Source organism: Lampetra planeri, unplaced genomic scaffold (genome assembly GCF_965212315.1).
Source record: "Lampetra planeri unplaced genomic scaffold, kcLamPlan1.2.h2 scaffold_350, whole genome shotgun sequence".
Lineage (NCBI taxonomy): Eukaryota > Metazoa > Chordata > Hyperoartia > Petromyzontiformes > Petromyzontidae > Lampetra > Lampetra planeri.
The window spans coordinates 39695-62833 of NW_027615173.1; the positions used below are offsets into that span (position 1 = coordinate 39695).

Sequence of the window (23139 nt, forward strand, 5' to 3'; positions counted from 1 at the left end):
ACAATGGTGAGATGTTGACTACCTCGCCTGGTCTACAGGAGGTCGTGGGTTCTAACCCGACCCTGACGATGCCTGCTGCTGTATATTTGGAGTCTGTGTCTCTCTTATCATCATCATCATCATCATCACGGTGGCTAGGAGATGTTGACTACCTCGCCTGGTCTACAATATGTGTGTCTCTCTCTCATCATCATCATCACGGTGGCTAGGAGATGTTGACTACCTCGCCTGGTCTGCAGGAGGTCGTGGGTTCGATCCTGACCCTGACGACGCCTGCTGCTGCTGTATATTTGGAGTCTGCGTCTCTCTCTCATCATCATCATCATCACGGTGGCTAGGAGATGTTGACTACCTCGCCTGGTATACAGGAGGTCGTGGGTTCGATCATGGCAATCGTGAGATGTTGACTACCTCGCCTGGTGTACAGAAGGTCGTGGGTTCGATCATGGCAATGGTGAGATGTTGACTACCTCGCCTGGTGTGCAGGAGGTCGTGGGTTCGATCATTGCAATGGTGAGATGTTGACTACCTCGCCTGGTCTACAGGAGGTCGTGGGTTCGATCATGACAATGGTGAGATGTTGACTACCTCGCCTGGTGTACAGAAGGTCGTGGGTTCGATCATGGCAATGGTGAGATGTTGACTATCTCGCCTGGTCTACAGGAGGTCGTGGGTTCGATCATGACAATGGTGAGATGTTGACTACCTCGCCTGGTGTACAGGAGGTCGTGGGTTCGATCATGGCAATCGTGAGATGTTGACTACCTCGCCTGGTCTACAGGAGGTCGTGGGTTCGATCTCAACCCTGACGACGCTTGCTGCTGCTGCTGTATATTTGGAGTCTGCGTCTCTCATCATCATCACGTTGGCTAGGAGATGTTGACTACCTCGCTTGCTGTGCAGGAGGTCGTGGGTTCGATTCAGACCCTGACGACGCCTGCTGCTGCTGCTGTATATTTGTATATTTGGAGTCTGCGTCTCTCTCTCTCTCCCCGTGGTGGTCACCGCGTAGATTTTTGGCCGCGCCCCTGCGGGGTTTACCCTCCACATTTAGAACCAACATCACCCAATGCCCTCAGGAGCATTCGACTGCCGCTATGAATGTCCGCACGTGATGATGACTGTGGTCATAGTAGTAGGTTTTTACCCTTTAAACTGGTACAAAACTGACACCTTTATACAAGGCGTCATGTTTGCAATAACCACAACACAAGCAGTCAAAATGCAAACAAAAAGAAACAGCTCTGATGATGATAATGATATGCACCGTCCTTGAAGTTGATTGGTCCACACCCGAGACAGCTTTTCTTAGAGCCTAGTCTCACATGGTGTTGGACCAGATGACGCCAAAAGGACAGTGCACAGTATTATCGTTATCAGAGTTGTTTCTTTTTGTTTGCATTTTTACTGCTTGTGTTGTGATTATTGCAAACATGATGCCTTGTATAAAGGTGTGAGTTTTTGTACCAGTTTAAAGGCTAAAAACCTATCACTATATTTTGCGACTGGTAAAGGAGATGTCTCATAGTGTAAATGCTGACCCCGAGCTCTCATACTCTGATGGTGCATTGTCTTTGAGTTGTGCGCCTTTTGGCGTCATCTGGTCCAACACCATGTGAGACTGGGCTCTAAGGAAAGCTGTCTCGGGTGTGGACCAATCAACTTCAAGGACCATGTGAGACTAGGCTCTAAGGAAAGCTGTCTCGGGTGTGGACCAATCAACTTCAAGGACCATGTGAGACTAGGCTCTAAGGAAAGCTGTCTCGGGTGTGGACCAATCAACTTCAAGGACCATGTGAGACTAGGCTCTAAGGAAAGCTGTCTCGGGTGTGGACCAATCAACTTCAAGGACCATGTGAGACTAGGCTCTAAGGAAAGCTGTCTCGGGTGTGGACCAATCAACTTCAAGGACCATGTGAGACTAGGCTCTAAGGAAAGCTGTCTCGGGTGTGGACCAATCAACTTCAAGGACCATGTGAGACTAGGCTCTAAGGAAAGCTGTCTCGGGTGTGGACCAATCAACTTCAAGGACCATGTGAGACTAGGCTCTAAGGAAAGCTGTCTCGGGTGTGGACCAATCAACTTCAAGGACCATGTGAGACTAGGCTCTAAAGAAAGCTGTCTCGGGTGTGGACCAATCAACTTCAAGGACCATGTGAGACTAGGCTCTAAGGAAAGCTGTCTCGGGTGTGGACCAATCAACTTCAAGGACAGTGCATATCATTATCAGAGTTGTGTTTTTTGTTTGCATTATGACTGCAGGTATTGTGGTCTATGCAAACATGACTCCTTGTAAAAAAAAAGTGTCAGTTGTGTTGCCAGATAGAAGGCTAAAAAACCAATTATCACGACGATGATGATGATGATGTTAAGCCACTTGGTCGAATTGCCATCATTTGTGGTAGCTTCTTAAAGATAACATTATGAACTCCACAGCAGCTGAGGTGGTGGGGGCCCCTTATCTTGCTAAAATAAAACGACGTGAAATGTTTTGTTGTTGTTGAGAATCATCGTTTTATTTCAATTTTAATAATCGGATGTTTCGAGACAGACGTGCAGCATGTTGCACAAACTACTCCCAATCCTGAACCCTCGAATAACAAACTGGTCAACAACAACAAAAACAAAATTCTGGCCTGGACTTTTGCAGCTGTTCTAATCTAATTTCACAGGGTGCTAACTCTAAACCTGATCTCAGATTTGCTCTATCACATCTCATTTTTAAATCCTTTATATTAAGTTCGCTTGCGTGCTTGCTTGCGCGCTTACGACCGTGCAAATCTTTCGGTCGATTTTTATTTAAATCCTTTACATTAAGTTCGCTTGCTTGCTTGCTTGCGTGCTTGCTTGCGCGCTTACGACCGTGCAAATCTTTCGGTCGATTTTTATTTAAATCCTTTACATTAAGTTCGCTTGCTTGCTTGCTTGCGTGCTTGCTTGCGCGCTTACGACCGTGCAAATCTTTCGGTCGATATTTATTTAAATCCTTTACATTAAGTTCGCTTGCTTGCTTGCTTGCGCGCTTACGACCGTGCAAATCTTTCGGTCGATTTTTATTTAAATCCTTTATATTAAGTTCGCTTGCTTGCTTGCTTGCGCGCTTACGACCGTGCAAATCTTTCGGTCGATTTTTATTTAAATCCTTTATATTAAGTTCGCTTGCTTGCTTGCTTGCGCGCTTACGACCGTGCAAATCTTTCGGTCGATATTTATTTAAATCCTTTACATTAAGTTCGCTTGCTTGCTTGCTTGCGCGCTTACGACCGTGCAAATCTTTCGGTCGATTTTTATTTAAATCCTTTATATTAAGTTCGCTTGCTTGCTTGCTTGCGCGCTTACGACCGTGCAAATCTTTCGGTCGATTTTTATTTAAATCCTTTATATTAAGTTCGCTTGCTTGCTTGCTTGCGCGCTTACGACCGTGCAAATCTTTCGGTCGATTTTTATTTAAATCCTTTATATTAAGTTCGCTTGCTTGCTTGCTTGCGTGCTTGCTTGCGCGCTTACGACCGTGCAAATCTTTCGGTCGATTTTTATTTAAATCCTTTATATTAAGTTCGCTTGCTTGCTTGCTTGCGTGCTTGCTTGCGCGCTTACGACCGTGCAAATCTTTCGGTCGATTTTTATTTAAATCCTTTATATTAAGTTCGCTTGCTTGCTTGCTTGCGTGCTTGCTTGCGCGCTTACGACCGTGCAAATCTTTCGGTCGATTTTTATTTAAATCCTTTATATTAAGTTCGCTTGCTTGCTTGCTTGCGTGCTTGCTTGCGCGCTTACGACCGTGCAAATTTTTCGGTCGATTTTTATTTAAATCCTTTATATTAAGTTCGCTTGCTTGCTTGCTTGCGTGCTTGCTTGCGCGCTTACGACCGTGCAAATCTTTCGGTCGATTTTTATTTAAATCCTTTATATTAAGTTCGCTTGCTTGCTTGCTTGCGTGCTTGCTTGCGCGCTTACGACCGTGCAAATCTTTCGGTCGATTTTTATTTAAATCTTTTATATTAAGTTCGCTTGCTTGCTTGCTTGCGTGCTTGCTTGCGCGCTTACGACCGTGCAAATTTTTCGGTCGATTTTTATTTAAATCCTTTATATTAAGTTCGCTTGCTTGCTTGCTTGCGTGCTTGCTTGCGCGCTTACGACCGTGCAAATCTTTCGGTCGATTTTTATTTAAATCCTTTATATTAAGTTCGCTTGCTTGCTTGCTTGCGTGCTTGCTTGCGCGCTTACGACCGTGCAAATCTTTCGGTCGATTTTTATTTAAATCCTTTATATTAAGTTCGCTTGCTTGCTTGCTTGCGTGCTTGCTTGCGCGCTTACGACCGTGCAAATCTTTCGGTCGATTTTTATTTAAATCCTTTATATTAAGTTCGCTTGCTTGCTTGCTTGCGTGCTTGCTTGCGCGCTTACGACCGTGCAAATCTTTCGGTCGATTTTTATTTAAATCCTTTATATTAAGTTCGCTTGCTTGCTTGCTTGCGCGCTTACGACCGTGCAAATCTTTCGGTCGATTTTTATTTAAATCCTTTATATTAAGTTTGCTTGCTTGCTTGCTTGCGTGCTTGCTTGCGCGCTTACGACCGTGCAAATCTTTCGGTCGATTTTTATTTAAATCCTTTATATTAAGTTCGCTTGCTTGCTTGCTTGCGTGCTTGCTTGCGCGCTTACGACCGTGCAAATCTTTCGGTCGATTTTTAACCCACTTCCCGTGATCCAATGGAGCTGACATTTTGCACACAGACTCGTTGTGCGTGACAATTTATTTTCGTGAAAATTTTTTTCCAAAATTTTACACCGTTTAGGGATTTTTTTTTTAAATATTTCATTACCAGATTTGAAGCTTTCGTGACTGCAAGGAATCATATTTTTAGGGTTTTTTCGGTAAAGTCACGTAGGTAAAACATCAAAATTAATAAAAATAAAATAAAATTCTTTAGATGTTTTACCTACGTGACTTTACCGAAAAAAAAACCTAATAATATTGAATTACCAATTGCTTAATGGTGGCAGACAATCATCTGACCCATAGGTGGCAGCCATCTCATGCCAGAGGACGAGAGGACTCTAGCCGCCACGCATATAAAGGATTTATAGTGAAAAACTTTGTTTTTACGGGTTAATTTTTTTGCTATCGGCATACCCCGTTTTCATTGATTTTACCCGAAATTAACTCCGTCACTTATGATTGCAAGTTGTTGCGAGTCAGTGACTTGCTTTAGTGTTAAAACACGGTGCTGTATTCTTAGGATGGTGTGTTTATAATATAATTTTACGTAAATATCCACATTTATTTAATATTTTTCTTCTGCAGTTTTTTATTGAAAATGCAATATTTGACAACTCAAAACCCTGATGTGATGGACAAAAACTGATGCCGGATTTGGAATCAGCACAAAAAAATTACCTTAAAACTCGTTGGAATAACTTATGCCAGAAAAAGTGTGTCGACCAGTGTTATCTATCAAGTCCCCGTTCCATTTTCCCCTTCACCACCCCTCCGTGTCGTGACCCACACCACCATGGGAGAGGGAGGGAGGTGGGGTGCTGGCATCGGTGAGTGGGTGGGTGAGGAATTCAGTGGGTGGGTGGGTGGGTGGGTGAGTGGGTGGGCCAGTGGGTGAGTGGGTGGGTGGGCCAGTGGGTGAGTGGGTGGGTGAGGAATTCAGTGGGTGGGTGGGTGGGTCAGTGGGTGGGTGGGTGGGCGAGTGGGTGAGTGGGTGGGTGGGTGGGTCAGTGGGTGGGTGGGCCAGTGGGTGAGTGGGTGGGTGGGTGGGTCAGTGGGTGAGTGGGTGGGTGAGGAATTCAGTGGGTGGGTGGGTGGGTCAGTGGGTGGGTGGGTGGGCCAGTGGGTGAGTGGGTGGGTGAGTGAATCAGTGGGTGGGTGGGTGGGTTGGTCAGTGGGTGAGTGGGTCAGTGGGTGGGTGAGTGGGTGGGTGAGTGAGTGGTTGGGTAAGTGGGTGAGTGAGTGAGTGGATGGGTGAGTGGGTGGGTGAGTGAGTCAGTGGGTGGGTGGGTCAGTGGGTGGGTGGGTGGGTGGATCAGTGGGTGAGTGGGTCAGTGGGTGGGTGAGTGAGTGAGTGAGTGAGTGGGTGAGTGAGTAGGTGGGTGAGTGAGTCAGTGGGTGGGTGGGTGAGTGAGTCAGTGGGTGGGTGCGTCAGTGGGTGAGTGAGTGGGTGGGTGAGTGAGTGAGTGGGTGGGTGAGTCAGTGGGTGAGTGGGTGAGTCAGTCAGTGGGTGGGTGCGTCAGTGGGTGAGTGAGTCAGTGGATGGGTGAGTGATTGAGTGGATGAGTGAGTCAGTGGGTGCGTGAGTGAGTCAGTGAGTGGGTGAGTGAGTGAGTGGGTGGGTGAGTGGGTGAGTGAGTGGGTGGGTGAGTGAGTCATTGAGTGGGTGGGTGGGTGAGTGAGTCAGTGGGTGGGTGAATGAGTCAGTGAGTAGCTGGGTGAGTGAGTGGATGAGTGAGTCAGTAAGTGGGTGGGTGAGTGAGTGAGTGGGTGGTTGGGTGGGTGAGTGATTGAGCGGGTGGCTGAATGAGTCAGCGGGTAGCTGGGTGAGTCAGTGGGTTTGTGAGTGAGTCAGGTAGTGAGTGGTTGAGTGAGTGAGTGAGTGGGTGGGTGTGTGAGTGAGTCAGTGAATTGGTGGGTGAGTGAGTGAGTGGGTGAGTGAGTCAGTGAGTTGGTGCCCGAGTGAGTCAGTGGGTGGGTGAATGGGTGGGTGGTTGGGTGGGTGAGTGAGTCAGTAAGTGGGTGAGTGATTGAGTGGGTGAGTGAGTGAGTCAGTGAGTTGGTGCCTGAGTGAGTCTTTGGGTGGGTGAGTGGGTGGTTGGGTGAGTGAGTGATTGATTGAGCGGGTGGCTGGGTGAGTCAGTGTGTGCGTGGGTGGGTTAGGCGGCTGTCAACATTGGGATGTATTTAAAACGCGAGACCACGTGACACCTCGTCCTATATAGCCCAGGCAGCGGTCCGTCACCAACCCACCGCATCTCACCACCACCACCACTACCACATTAGCCGCAGGGAGATTTTCAGTCTCTCGCCCCACGTCCATCCGACGAAGGAGCAGCAACCGGTTTGGATAAATCCATCGATTTCGAGGATCAAGCACCAAGGGGTCAAATCAATCGATTTCGAGGATCAAGCACCAAGGGGTTTGTATCAATCGATCCGAGGAAGGAGCAACAGGGCTTGGATACATCTCTCCGCACGCTCGCACACAGAGAGAGACAGAGAGAGGGGACAGAGATTCTTTGCCGGACGGAGACAGCCTACAGCGGACAGTTGTCGTGTTTTTTTTTGTTTGTTTAAGCAACCAAAAGTTGAAAAAGTCCAGGCACCGGTTCACGTCTGCTCGTGTCCGTAGCAGCGAGCGAACGAGCGAGTGAGCGAGTGATCGAGTGGTCGAACGAGCGATCGATCGAACGAGCGATCGAGTGAACAAGCGTTCGAGTGAACAAGTAATTGAGCGAGCGATTGAGTGAAGAAGCGATTGAACAAGCGATCGAGTGAACAAGCGATTGAGTGAGCGAGCGATTGAACAAGCGATCGAGTGAAGAAGCGATCGAACGAGTGAACAAGCGATCGAGTGACCAAGCAAACGAGCGATCAAACGAGTGAACGAACAAGCGATCGAGTGAACAAGCGATCGAGTGAACAAGCAATTGAACGAGCGATCGAGTGAAGAAGCGATCGAGTGAACAAGCGATCGAGTGAACAAGCGATCGAGTGAACAAGCAATTGAACGAGCGATCGAGTGAAGAAGCGATCGAACAAGTGAACAAGCGAACAACCGAACCGAACCGACCGAACCACCATGAGCCACCACTTCCAGGCTCCGCCAACCGTGTCGTCGTACCGACGGACGTTCGGCGGCGCGGGTGTCATGGCACAACCCAAGTCGTTCTCCTCGTCGCGTTTCTCCTCCTCCGAGAAGATCCAGTCGAGTTCAAGCCGCGTGCTCAGCTCGGGCGCCCCCAGATCCTCGTCCTTGTCGTCGTCGTCGGCGGCCGCGTACCTTTCGTCCGGCGGGCTTGGCGGCTACTCGCTGTCATTCGGTGGCGGCGGTGGTGCCGGTGGTGCCGGAGGTTCTTCATCAGCCAGTGCAGGTGGTGGCGGCGGTGGCGGCGGTCATTTCAAGTACTCGCAGTCGTTGCCGCGGGTCTACGAGACGGTGGACTTCGAGCTGGCGGGCGCGGCCAACGCGGAATGCGTGAAGACCCGTCGCAGCGAGAAGGCGGAGATGCAGCAGCTGAACGACCGTTTCGCGAGCTACATCGACAAGGTGCGCTCGCTCGAGTCGCAGAACCGTGCGCTCGTGGCGGAGGTGAGCCGCGTCAAGGGACAGGGGCCCGGCCGAGTGGCGGACGTCTACGAGGAGGAGATCCGCGAGCTGCGGCTGCAGGTGGATCAGCTGGCGAGCGAGAGGGCGCGTGCGGACGTCGACAGAGATAATCTCGCGGATGAGCTGGCGAAGTTGAGGCAGAGGTGGGTTTGGAGGTTTTTTTCGTGAGTTGCGGGGATTTGTTTTCGTGGGTTCTGTCGGTGAAGTCGCCGCGTAGAAGGGAAGTGATGAAGTAATGGAAATGAACGTAATTAAAATAATTCTGGCAAAGGGGATGATGAAGTAATGAAAATAAAACGTAATAAAATAATTCTCGCAAAGGGAAATGATAAAGTAATAAAAATAAAACATAATAAAATAATTCTCACAAAGGGAAGAAATAAAATAATAAAAATAAAACAATGAAATACAATTCTCACAAAGGGAAGTAATAAAATAATAAAAATAAAACATAATAAAATACAATTCTCACAAAGGGAAATAATAAAATAATAAAAATAAAACCTCATAATAAAATAATTCTCACGACGTTTCGGCCACAACGCAAGCAGCCGTCCTCAGGTGAAGAACAGCTCTGTCTTTCCGACAGACCTGGTCTTCACCTGAGGACGGCTGCTTGCGTTGTGGCCGAAACGTCGTGAGAATTATTTTATGATGTTTTATTTTAATTATTTTATTATTTCCCTTCTACGTGGTGACTTTACCGAAAGAGCCAAGAAGACAGAGGTGGGTTGTTGGGGTGGTGGGGGTGGTGGTGGTGGTGGTGGTGGGGGTGGTGGTGGTGGTGGAGGTGGTGGTGGGGGTGGTGGTGGTGGTGGAGATGGAGGTGGTGTTAGAAGTGATGGTGGTGGACGTGGAGGTGGTGGAGGTGGTGGTGGTGGATGTGGTGGTGTTGGTGGAGGTGATGGTGGTGGTGGTGGTGGAGATGGTGGAGGTGTTGGTGGTGGAGGTGGTGGTGGAGGGGTGACCTGTGACCTGTGACCTGCAGGTTGCAGGATGAGATTCAGCTGAAGGTGGACGCAGAAAAGAGTCTCGCGGGATTCCGACAGGTGACACCTCCACCACCACCACCACCACCACCACAACCTCCACCACCACCACCAACTACACACCACCACCACCACCACCAAACACCACAACAACCACAACCACCACCACCACCACCACAACCACCACCACCACAACCACCAACTACACACCACCACCACCACCACCAAACACCACAACAACCACAACCACCACCACCACCACCACCACCACAACCACCACCACCACAACCACCAACTACACATCAGCACCACCACCACAATCACCACCACCACCACCACAACCACAACCACCACCACCACCACAACCACCAACTACACACCACCACCACCACCACCACCACCAACTACACACCACAACCACCACCACCACCAAACACCAACTACACACCACCACCACAATCACCACCGAAACCACCAACTACACACCACTACCACCAGCACCAGCACAACCACAACCACCACCACCACCACCACCAAACACCACTACCACCACCACCACTACTAGTGGTGGTGATAGTGGTTGTGATGGTGGTGGTAATGGTGGTAGTGGTGGTAGTGGTTGTTGTTGGTGGTGTCATGCTCCCCGTGTCACCTTTCACCACCACCACCACCACCACCTCCACAACCACCACCTCCACAACCACCACCTCCACCACCACCACCTCCACCACCACAACCATCACCATCACCACCATCACCATCACCACCACCACCACCACCACCATCACCACCACCACCACCACCATCACCACCACCACCACCACCATCACCACCACCACCACCACCTCCACCACCACCACCACCACCACCACCACCACTCCCTCTCCCGTCACAACTCCCCCCCCCGTGTCCCACACTGCCAACAACAAAAGTTCGGAGGTCAAACGGCTTCAAGGTCGCACTCACACAGAGAGACACAGACAGAGACACAGACTCACTCACACAGAGAGACACTCACACAGAGAGACACAGACAGAGACACACAGAGAGACACAGACTCACCCACACAGAGAGACACAGACTCACTCACACAGAGAGACACAGACTCACTCACACAGAGAGACACAGACTCACTCACACAGAGAGACACAGACTCACTCACACAGAGAGACACAGACTCACTCACACAGAGAGACACAGACTCACTCACACAGAGAGACACAGACTCACTCACACAGAGAGACACAGACTCACTCACACAGAGAGACACAGACTCACTCACACAGAGAGACACAGACACACTCACACAGAGAGACACAGACACACTCACACAGAGAGACACAGACTCACTCACACAGAGAGACACAGACTCACTCACACAGAGAGACACAGACTCACTCACACAGAGAGACACAGACTCACTCGCACAGAGAGACACAGACTCACTCACACAGAGAGACACAGACTCACTCACACAGAGAGACACAGACTCACTCACACAGAGAGACACAGACTCACTCACACAGAGAGACACTCACACAGAGAGACACAGACTCACTCACACAGAGAGACACAGACTCACTCACACAGAGAGACACAGACTCACTCACACAGAGAGACACAGACTCACTCACACAGAGAGACACAGACTCACTCACACAGAGAGACACACACTCACACACACAGAGAGACACAGACTCACTCACACAGAGAGACACAGACTCACTCACACAGAGAGACACAGACTCACTCACACAGAGAGACACAGACTCACTCACACAGAGAGACACAGACTCACTCACACAGAGAGACACAGACTCACTCACACAGAGAGACACAGACTCACTCACACAGAGAGACACAGACTCACTCACACAGAGAGACACAGACTCACACACACAGAGAGACACAGACTCACTCACACAGAGAGACACAGACTCACTCACACAGAGAGACACAGACTCACTCACACAGAGAGACACAGACTCACTCACACAGAGAGACACAGACTCACTCACACAGAGAGACACAGACTCACTCTCACAGAGAGACACAGACTCACTCACACAGAGAGACACAGACTCACTCACACAGAGAGACACAGACTCACTCAGACAGAGAGACACAGACTCACTTACACAGAGAGACACTCACACAGAGAGACACAGACAGAGACACACAGAGAGACACAGACTCACTCACACAGAGAGACACAGACTCACTCACACAGAGAGACACAGGCTCACTCACACAGAGAGACACAGACTCACTCACACAGAGAGACACAGGCTCACTCACACAGAGAGACACAGACTCACTCACACAGAGAGACACAGACTCACTCACACAGAGAGACACAGACTCACCCACACAGAGAGACACAGACTCACTCACACAGAGAGACACAGACTCACTCACACAGAGAGACACAGACTCACTCACACAGAGAGACACAGACTCACTCACACAGAGAGACACAGACTCACTCACACAGAGAGACACAGACTCACTCACACAGAGAGACACAGACTCACTCACACAGAGAGACACAGACTCACTCACACAGAGAGACACAGACTCACTCACACAGAGAGACACAGACTCACTCACACAGAGAGACACAGACTCACTCACACAGAGAGACACAGACTCACTCGCACAGAGAGACACAGACTCACTCACACAGAGAGACACAGACTCACTCACACAGAGAGACACAGACTCACACACACAGAGAGACACAGACTCACTCACACAGAGAGACACAGACTCACTCACACAGAGAGACACAGACTCACCCACACAGAGAGACACAGACTCACCCACACAGAGAGACACAGACTCACTCACACAGAGAGACACAGACTCACTCACACAGAGAGACACAGACTCACCCACACAGAGAGACACAGACTCACTCACACAGAGAGACACAGACTCACTCACACAGAGAGACACAGACTCACCCACACAGAGAGACACAGACTCACTCACACAGAGAGACACAGACTCACCCACACAGAGAGACACAGACTCACTCACACAGAGAGACACAGACTCACTCACACAGAGAGACACAGACTCACTCACACAAAGAGACACAGACTCACTCACACAGAGAGACACAGACTCACTCACACAGAGAGACACAGACTCACCCACACAGAGAGACACAGACTCACTCACACAGAGAGACACAGACAGAGACACACAGAGAGACACAGACTCACTCACACAGAGAGACACAGACTCACTCACACAGAGACACAGACTCACTCACACAGAGACACAGACTCACTCACACAGAGAGACACAGACTCACTCACACAGAGAGACACAGACTCACTCGCACAGAGAGACACAGACTCACTCACACAGAGAGACACAGACTCACTCTCACAGAGAGACACAGAATCACTCACACAGAGAGACACAGACTCACTCACACAGAGAGACACAGACTCACTCACACAGAGAGACACAGACTCACCCAAACAGAGAGACACAGACTCACTCACACAGAGAGACACAGACTCACTCACACAGAGAGACACAGACTCACTCACACAGAGAGACACAGACTCACTCACACAGAGAGACACAGACTCACTCTCACAGAGAGACACAGACTCACTCACACAGAGAGACACAGACTCACTCACACAGAGAGACACAGACTCACTCAGACAGAGAGACACAGACTCACTTACACAGAGAGACACTCACACAGAGAGACACAGACAGAGACACACAGAGAGACACAGACTCACTCACACAGAGAGACACAGACTCACTCACACAGAGAGACACAGGCTCACTCACACAGAGAGACACAGACTCACTCACACAGAGAGACACAGACTCACTCACACAGAGAGACACAGACTCACTCACACAGAGAGACACAGACTCACTCACACAGAGAGACACAGACTCACTCACACAGAGAGACACAGACTCACTCACACAGAGAGACACAGACTCACTCACACAGAGAGACACAGACTCACTCACACAGAGAGACACAGACTCACTCACACAGAGAGACACAGACTCACTCACACAGAGAGACACAGACTCACTCACACAGAGAGACACAGACTCACTCACACAGAGAGACACAGACTCACTCACACAGAGAGACACAGACTCACTCACACAGAGAGACACAGACTCACTCACACAGAGAGACACAGACTCACTCACACAGAGAGACACAGACTCACTCACACAGAGAGACACAGACTCACTCACACAGAGAGACACAGACTCACTCACACAGAGGGACACAGACTCACTCACACAGAGAGACACAGACTCACTCACACAGAGAGACACAGACTCACTCACACAGAGAGACACAGACTCACTCACACAGAGAGACACAGACTCACTCGCACAGAGAGACACAGACTCACTCACACAGAGAGACACAGACTCACTCTCACAGAGAGACACAGAATCACTCACACAGAGAGACACAGACTCACTCACACAGAGAGACACAGACTCACTCACACAGAGAGACACAGACTCACCCAAACAGAGGGACACAGACTCACTCACACAGAGAGACACAGACTCACTCACACAGAGAGACACAGACTCACTCACACAGAGAGACACAGACTCACTCACACAGAGAGACACAGACTCACTCTCACAGAGAGACACAGACTCACTCACACAGAGAGACACAGACTCACTCACACAGAGAGACACAGACTCACTCAGACAGAGAGACACAGACTCACTTACACAGAGAGACACTCACACAGAGAGACACAGACAGAGACACACAGAGAGACACAGACTCACTCACACAGAGAGACACAGACTCACTCTCACAGAGAGACACAGACTCACTCACACAGAGAGACACAGACTCACTCACACAGAGAGACACAGACTCACTCACACAGAGAGACACAGACTCACTCACACAGAGAGACACAGACTCACTCACACAGAGAGACACAGACTCACTCACACAGAGAGACACAGACTCACTCAGACAGAGAGACACAGACTCACTCACACAGAGAGACACAGACTCACTCAGACAGAGAGACACAGACTCACTCACACAGAGAGACACAGACTCACCCACACAGAGAGACACAGACTCACCCACACAGAGAGACACAGACTCACTCACACAGAGAGACACAGACTCACTCACACAGAGAGACACAGACTCACTCGCACAGAGAGACACAGACTCACTCACACAGAGAGACACAGACTCACTCAGACAGAGAGACACAGACTCACTCACACAGAGAGACACAGACTCACTCACACAGAGAGACACAGACTCACTCACACAGAGAGACACAGACTCACTCACACAGAGAGACACAGACTCACCCACACAGAGAGACACAGACTCACTCACACAGAGAGACACAGACTCACACACAGAGAGACACAGACTCACTCACACAGAGAGTCATAGACTCACTCACACAGAGAGACACAGACTCACCCACACAGAGAGACACAGACTCACTCAGACAGAGAGACACAGACTCACTTACACAGAGAGACACAGACTCACTCACACAGAGAGACACAGACTCACTCACACAGAGAGACACAGACTCACTCACACAGAGAGACACAGACTCACACACACAGAGAGACACAGACTCACTCACACAGAGAGACACAGACTCACTCGCACAGAGAGACACAGACTCACTCACACAGAGAGACACAGACTCACCCCACACAGAGAGACACAGACTCACTCAGACAGAGAGACACAGACTCACTCACACAGAGAGACACAGACTCACTCACACAGAGAGACACAGACTCACTCACACAGAGAGACACAGACTCACTCACACAGAGAGACACAGACTCACACACACAGAGAGACACAGACTCACTCACACAGAGAGACACAGACTCACTCACACAGAGAGACACAGACTCACTCGCACAGAGAGACACAGACTCACTCACACAGAGAGACACAGACTCACTCGCACAGAGAGACACAGACTCACTCACACAGAGAGACACAGACTCACTCACACAGAGAGACACAGACTCACTCACACAGAGAGACACAGAATGTGTCTCCATTTGTCTCAATGCGTCTTTATGGGTCTGACGATGATGACGACAATGATGACGACGATGATGATGACGATGATGATGATGATGACGACAATGACGATGATGACGACGATGATGATGATGACGATGATGACGACGATGATGATGATGACGACGATGATGACGATGATGATAACGATGATGACGATGACGATGATGACGATGATGACGATGACGATGACGACGATGATGATGACGATGATGACGACGATGATGATGATGACGACGACGATGATGATGATGACGACGATGATGACGATGACGATGATGACGACAATGACGATGACGACGATGATGACGATGATGACGATGATGATGATGACGACAATGACGATGATGACGATGACGATGATGACGACAATGACGATGATGACGACGATGATGATGATGACGATGATGACGACGATGATGATGATGACGACGATGATGACGATGATGATAACGATGATGACGATGACGATGATGACGATGATGACGATGACGATGACGACGATGATGATGACGATGATGACGACGATGATGATGATGACGACGACGATGATGATGATGACGACGATGATGACGATGACGATGATGACGACAATGACGATGACGACGATGATGACGATGATGACGATGATGATGATGACGACAATGACGATGATGACGATGACGATGATGACGACAATGACGATGATGATGATGACGACAATGACGATGATGACGACGATGACGATGATGATGATGACGACGACAATGACGATGATGACGACGATGATGATGATGACGACGATGATGACGATGATGATAACGATGATGACGATGATGATGATGACGACAATGACGATGATGACGACGATGATGATGATGACGACGATGATGACGATGATGATAACGATGATGACGATGACGATGATGACGATGATGACGATGACGATGACGACGATGATGATGACGATGATGACGACGATGATGATGATGACGACGACGATGATGATGATGACGACGATGATGACGATGACGATGATGACGACAATGACGATGACGACGATGATGACGATGATGACGATGATGATGACGATGATGACGATGATGATAACGATGATGATGACGATGACGATGATGACGACGGACGACGATGACGCCGCTGCCTTTTGCGAGCGACCGGCTCCCGCCCGCCCGCAGATCAAGAACAAATTAACAAAGAGCTTGACGGCTCTTCAGATTCCTCCGCAAAGTGCTAAACGACTCGCTCCGATTCTGAAGCTCACGTGATGTTGCGACCCCTCCTCCCCCTCCCCCTCCTCCTCCACCTCCCCCCCCTCCCTCCCTCCCCCCCCTCCCCCCCCTCCCCCTCCCCCCTCCTCCCCCCCCTCCTCCCCCCTCCCCCTCCTCCCCCTCCCCCCTCCTCCCCCCCCCCCCCCTCCCCCTCCCCCCCCCTCCCCCCCCCCCATCTCCCCCTCTCCCCCTTCTCCCCCTCCTCCACCTTCTCCCCTCCCGCCCTCCCCCCCCCTCCCCCTCCCCCCTCCTCCCCCCCCCCCTCCTCCCCCTCCCCCTCCTCCCCCTCCCCCCCCTCCCCCTCCCCCCCCTCCCCCCCCCCTCTCCGTGGTGCAGGACGTAGACGACGCGACGCTGGCCCGAGTCGACCTGGAGCGACGCATCGAGTCGCTGAACGAGGAGATCGCCTTCCTCAAGAAGGCGCACGACGAGGTGAGACCGCTCCCTCACCCCCCCTCCCCCCTCCTCCCCCCTCCTCGTCTAGCCTAGGGGGCACCCCCAGCGGCAGCTGCCCTGCGTGTCAGCGAGCGGTGACGACCGCTGAGTGGTCTAGCCTAGGGGGCACCCCCAGCGGCAGCTGCCCTGCGTGTCAGCAAGCGGTGACGACCGCTGAGTGGTCTAGCCTAGCGGGCACCCCCCAGTGGCAGCTGTCCCTGCGTGTCAGCAAGCGGTGACGACCGCTGAGTGGTCTAGCCTAGGGGGCACCCCTAGCGGCAGCTGCCCCCCTGCGTGTCAGCAAGCGGTGACGACCGCTGAGTGGTCTAGCCTAGGGGACACCCCCAGTGGCAGGTACCCTGCGTGTCAGCGAGCGGTGACGACCGCTGAGTGGTCTAGCCTAGGGGACACCCCCAGTGGCAGGTACCCTGCGTGTCAGCGAGCGGTGACGACCGCTGAGTGGTCTAGCCTAGGGGGCACCCCCAGTGGTAGGTACCCTGCGTGTCAGCAAGCGGTGACGACCGCTGAGTGGTCTAGCCTAGGGGGCACCCCCAGCGGTAGCTACCCCTGCGTGTCAGCAAGCGGTGACGACCGCTGAGTGGTCTAGCCTAGGGGGCACCCCCAGCGGCAGCAGTCCCTGCGTGTCAGCAAGCGGTGACGACCGCTGAGTGGTCTAGCCTAGGGGACACCCCCCAGCGGCAGCTGTCCCTGCGTGTCAGCAAGCGGTGACGACCGCTGAGTGGTCTAGCCTAGGGGGCACCCCCAGCAGCAGCTGCCCCCCTGCGTGTCAGCAAGCGGTGACGACCGCTGAGTGGTCTAGCCTAGGGGACACCCCCAGCGGCAGCTGCCCCCCTGCGTGTCAGCAAGCGGTGACGACCGCTGAGTGGTCTAGCCTAGGGGGCACCCCCAGTGGCAGGTACCCTGCGTGTCAGCAAGCGGTGACGACCGCTGAGTGGTCTAGCCTAGGGGGCACCCCCAGTGGCAGCTGTCCCTGCGTGTGTCAGCCTGCTGCCGTCAGCAAGCGGTGACACTGCGTCTGCTGCTGCTGCGTCTGCTGCGTGCGCAGGAGGTGCGCGAGCTGCAGGCGATGATGCAAGAGCAGCAGGTCACGGTTGAGGTGGACACGGTGAAGCCAGACTTGGCGGCCGCCCTTCGCGACGTGAGGGCCCAGTACGAGTCCATCGCATCCTCGAACCTGCAGGAGGCCGAGACGTGGTTCAAGTCCAAGGTATGGACGCGCGGACACCCTCCGGCAAAGACAACGCACCATCAGAGTATGAGAGCTCTGGGTGAAGCATTTACACCATTGGAACCTCATTTGCCGGTAAAAAAAATATGATGCGTGGTTTTTTTTACCCTTCTATGCACTGTCCTCGAAGTTGATTGGTCCACACCCGAGACAGCTTTCCTTAGAGCCTAGTCTCACATGGTCCTTGAAGTTGATTGGTCCACACCCGAGACAGCTTTCCTTAGAGCCTAGTCTCACACGGTGTTGGACCAGATGACAACCCATGTGAGACTAGGCTCTAAGGAAAGCTTTCTCGGGTGTGGACCAATCAACGTCAAGGACAGTGCATATATTGATTATTGGTTTTTTACCCTTTTATCTGGCAACAAAACTGAGACCTTCTTTTACAAGGAGTCGTGTTTGCATAGACCGCAATACCTGTGTAATGCGGGCGAAAGCGACCTTCCGGATGTGACGTCACGAGGAGGCGGAGCCAGGTGACGTGGGTGAAAGGTAGGGGGTCCTTAAGCGGGTAAACCGGAAAGAGAGGGAGTCGGGGTGTGAATGGAAAGGTGTGGGGCCACGCGGGCGTACGAGCCGAGGGGGCACCGTCAGAAGCGGGAGCCAACCCTGGGAACAGTAGGGAGCTACTGGGAGGTGTAAAGCTGCAGACAGAGATAGGCAGTAAGGCTGTGTGTGTGGGGCAGCGGGGTGGCTGCCAAGAGTCGCAGGAGCGACGAGAAGGAGACAGCACGAGGCTGTCAGAGCTGCAGCAGGAACAGCCAAGGGAGCTGTGTGAGAGTATAGCAGCGGAGCTGCTGTGGGGCTGCAAGAGCGACAAGAACAGCAGCGGGGCTGCTGATGTGGACTGGAGTGACATCGGAACCAGCACAGAGAGAATAAGAGAGACAGCCGTGTGGGAACGCAGTACGGACCGAATAAAGGACACTGAGCCAGAGATCGTGGTCAAGTCTTTTATTACACCTGCAGCCATAATGCAAACAAAAAACATAACTCTGATAATGATATGCACTGTCCTTGAAGTTGATTGGTCCACACCCGAGACAGCTTTCCTTAGAGCCCAGTCTCACATGGTGTTGGACCAGATGACGCCAAAAGTATAGTGCATATTATTATCATCATCAGAGTTGTTTCTTTTTGTTTGCATTTTTACTGCTTGTGTTGTGGTTATTGCAAACATGATGCCTTGTATACACCATTGGAACCTCATTTGCCGGTAAAAAAAGATGATAATTGGTTCTTTACCCTTCAATCTGGCAAACAAAACTGACACCTTCTTTTACAAGGAGTCGTGTTTGCATAGACAAGGCGGGGCGCAACAAGGACGAGTTGAGGCAGGCCAAGCAGGACGTGTCCCAGTGTCCCCCCGTGGTGTCTCCGTGTCCCCACGTGTCCCCACGTCGTGTCTCTGTGTCCCCAAGTTGTCTCCGTGTCTCCGTGTCTATGTGGTGTATCCGTGTCTCTGTGGTGTCTCTGTGTCTCTGGTGTCCCTCCGTGATGTCTCTGTGTCCCCGTGTCTCCGTGTCTCTGTGTCCCCACGATGTCTCCGCGTGTCTCCGTGTCTCAGCTGGCGGACGTGACGGACACGGCGGGCCTCAACAAGGACGAGCTGAGACAGGCCAAGCAGGACGTGTCCCAGTGTCTCCCAGTGTCCCTCCGTGTCTCCCAGTGTCCCTCCGTGTCTCCACGTGTCTCCCCGTGTCTCCGCGTGTCTCCGTGTCTCAGCTGGCGGACGTGACGGACACGGCGGGTCGCAACAAGGACGAGCTGAGACAGGCCAAGCAAGACGTGTCCCAGTGTCTCCCAGTGTCCCCACGTGTCTCCACGTGTCCCAGTGTCCCCCCGTGTCCCCACGTGTCTCCACGTGTCTCCACGTGTCCCCACGTGTCTCCACGTGTCTCTCCGTGTCTCCGTGTCTCCGTGTCTCAGCTGGCGGACGTGACGGACACGGCGGGCCGCAACAAGGACGAGCTGAGACAGGCCAAGCAGGACGTGTCCCCCAGTGTCCCCCAGTGTCCCTCCGTGTCTCCACGTGTCCCCAAGTTGTCTCCGTGTCTCCGTGTCTCAGCTGGCGGACGTGACGGACACGGCGGGCGCAACAAGGACGACCTGAGACAGGCCAAACAAGACGTGTCCCCCAGTGTCTCCACGTGTCTCCACGTGTCTCCACGTGTCCCAGTGTCCCCACGTGTCTCCCCGTGTCTCCGCGTGTCTCCGTGTCTCAGCTGGCGGACGTGACGGACACGGCGGGGCGCAACAAGGACGAGCTGAGACAGGCCAAGCAGGACGTGTCCCAGTGTCTCCCAGTGTCCCTCCGTGTCTCCACGTGTCTCCGCGTGTCCCCGCGTGTCTCCGTGTCTCAGCTGGCGGACGTGACGGACACGGCGGGCCGTAACAAGGACGACCTGAGACAGGCCAAGCAGGACGTGTCCCAGTGTCTCCCAGTGTCCCTAACAAGGACGACCTGAGACAGGCCAAGCAGGACGTGTCCCAGTGTCTCCCAGTGTCCCCACGTGTCTCCACGTGTCTCCACGTGTCTCCGTGTCTCCGTGTCTCAGCTGGCGGACGTGACGGACACGGCGGGTCGCAACAAGGACGAGCTGAGACAGGCCAAGCAGGACGTGTCCCAGTGTCTCCCAGTGTCCCTCCGTGTCTCCACGTGTCATCCCGCGTGTCCCCGCGTGTCTCCGTGTCTCAGCTGGCGGACGTGACGGACACGGCGGGCCGTAACAAGGACGACCTGAGACAGGGCCAAGCAGGACGTGTCCCCAGTGTCTCCCAGTGTCCCTCCGTGTCTCCACGTGTCTCTCCGTGTCTCCGCGTGTCTCCGTGTCTCAGCTGGCGGACGTGACGGACACGGCGGGGCGCAACAAGGACGACCTGAGACAGGCCAAGCAGGACGTGTCGGAGCAGCGGAGACAGATTCAGAGCTACACCATGGAAGTCGACTCGCTCAAGAGCGCAGTGAGTAGCCACCACAAGTACCACTAGCACCACCACCACCACCACTACCACAACTACCACTACTAGTACCACCACCACCACCACCACTACCACTACTAGTACCACTACCACCACCACCACGAGTACCAGGACCACCACAAGTACCACCACCACTACTAGTACCCACCTCAACCACCCACCACCACCACCACCTCCATCTCCATCAGCTCCACCACCACCACCACCACCACCACCTCAACCGCCACCACCACCACACCTCAACCACCACCAACACCACCGCCACCACCACCAACGCCACCACACCACCGCCACCACCACCACCACCGCCACCACCACTACCACCATCATCTCCATCTGCAGCATCTCGACCACCACCACCTCCACCTCCACAACAACCACCGCCACCACCACCACCTCCATTTCAACCACCTCAATCTCCACCACCTCCATTTCAACCACCTCAATCTCCACCACCTCAACCACCACCACCTCCATTTCAACCAGCTCCATCACCACTTCAACCACCGCTACCGCCACCACCACCACCTCCATCTCCACCACCACATCAATCACCACCACCACCACCACCATCTCCACCACCTCAACCACCTCAACCACCACTACCACGATCTCCGATTTCAACCAGCTCCATCACCACCCTCAACCACCACCACCGCCCCTGCCACCACCACCACCTCCATCTCCACCACCTCAACAATCACCACCCACTTCCACCTCAACCACCACCACAACCACCGCCACCACCCCACTACCACCACCATCTCCATCTGCACCACCTCAACAATCACGACCCTCCACAAAAACCACCACCAACACCACCACCACAAACACCACCATCACCTCAACAACCACCACCTCAACAACCACCACCTCAACAATCACCACCACCACCACCTCCATCTCCACCACCTCAACAATCACCACCACTTCCACCTCAACCACCACCACAACCAACGCTACCGCCACCACCACCACCTCCATCTCCACCACCGTCACCACCACCATCATCATCACCACCACCTCCATCTCCACCCACCGTCACCACCACCATCATCATCACCACCACCTCCATCTCCACCACCACCATCTCCACCACCTCAACAACCACCACCCCCATCCCCCTGACCCCCCCAGAACGAGTCCCTGCTGAGACAGATGCGCGAGATGGAGGACCGCTTCTCTGTCGAGGCGTCCGGCTACCAGGAGGCCATCGGCTCGCTGGAGGAGGACATCCGCCGGCTCAAGGACGACATGGCGAGGCAACCTGCGGCAATACCAGGACCTGCTGAACGTGAAGATGGCGCTTGACGTGGAGATAGCCACCTACCGCAAGCTGCTGGAGGGAGAGGAGAGCCGGTGGGTTGTTGGTTGTGGTGGTGGTGGTGGTGGAGGTGGTGGTGGAGATGGAGATGGAGGTGGTGGAGGTGGTGAAAGGTGGTGGAGGTAGTGGAGGTGGTGGAGATGGAGGTGGTGGTGGTGGTGGTGGAGGTGGTGGTGGTGATGGAGGTGCAGATGAAGGTGGTGGTTGAAGTGGTGGTGGTGGATGTGGTGGTGATGATGGTGGTGGTTGTGGTGGTGGTGAAAGGTGATGGAGGTGGTGGAGATGGAGGAGGTGGTGGAGGTTGGTCATGGTGGTGGTGATGGAGGTGCAGATGAAGGTGGTGGTTGAAGTAGTGGTGGTGGATGTGGTGGAAGTGGTGGTGATGATGGTGGAGATGGTGGTGGTGGTGGACATGGCGAGGCACGTGCGGGCAATACCAGG

At 52.7% G+C, this 23139-nt stretch overlaps 1 protein-coding gene across 1 annotated transcript; it reads left to right on the forward strand.

Annotated features, from left to right (window-relative positions):
* Positions 1-6947: 6947 nt before the first annotated feature.
* Positions 6948-22731, forward strand: LOC144740915 (desmin-like; the record flags this gene model as incomplete). Its single annotated transcript, XM_078623620.1, is given in 7 exon segments — positions 6948-8476; positions 9322-9382; positions 17045-17140; positions 18210-18371; positions 21231-21356; positions 22512-22637; positions 22639-22731. Coding segments are annotated over 7 exon segments (1335 nt in total), but the record flags the coding sequence as incomplete, so codon positions are not given.
* Positions 22732-23139: the final 408 nt, after the last annotated feature.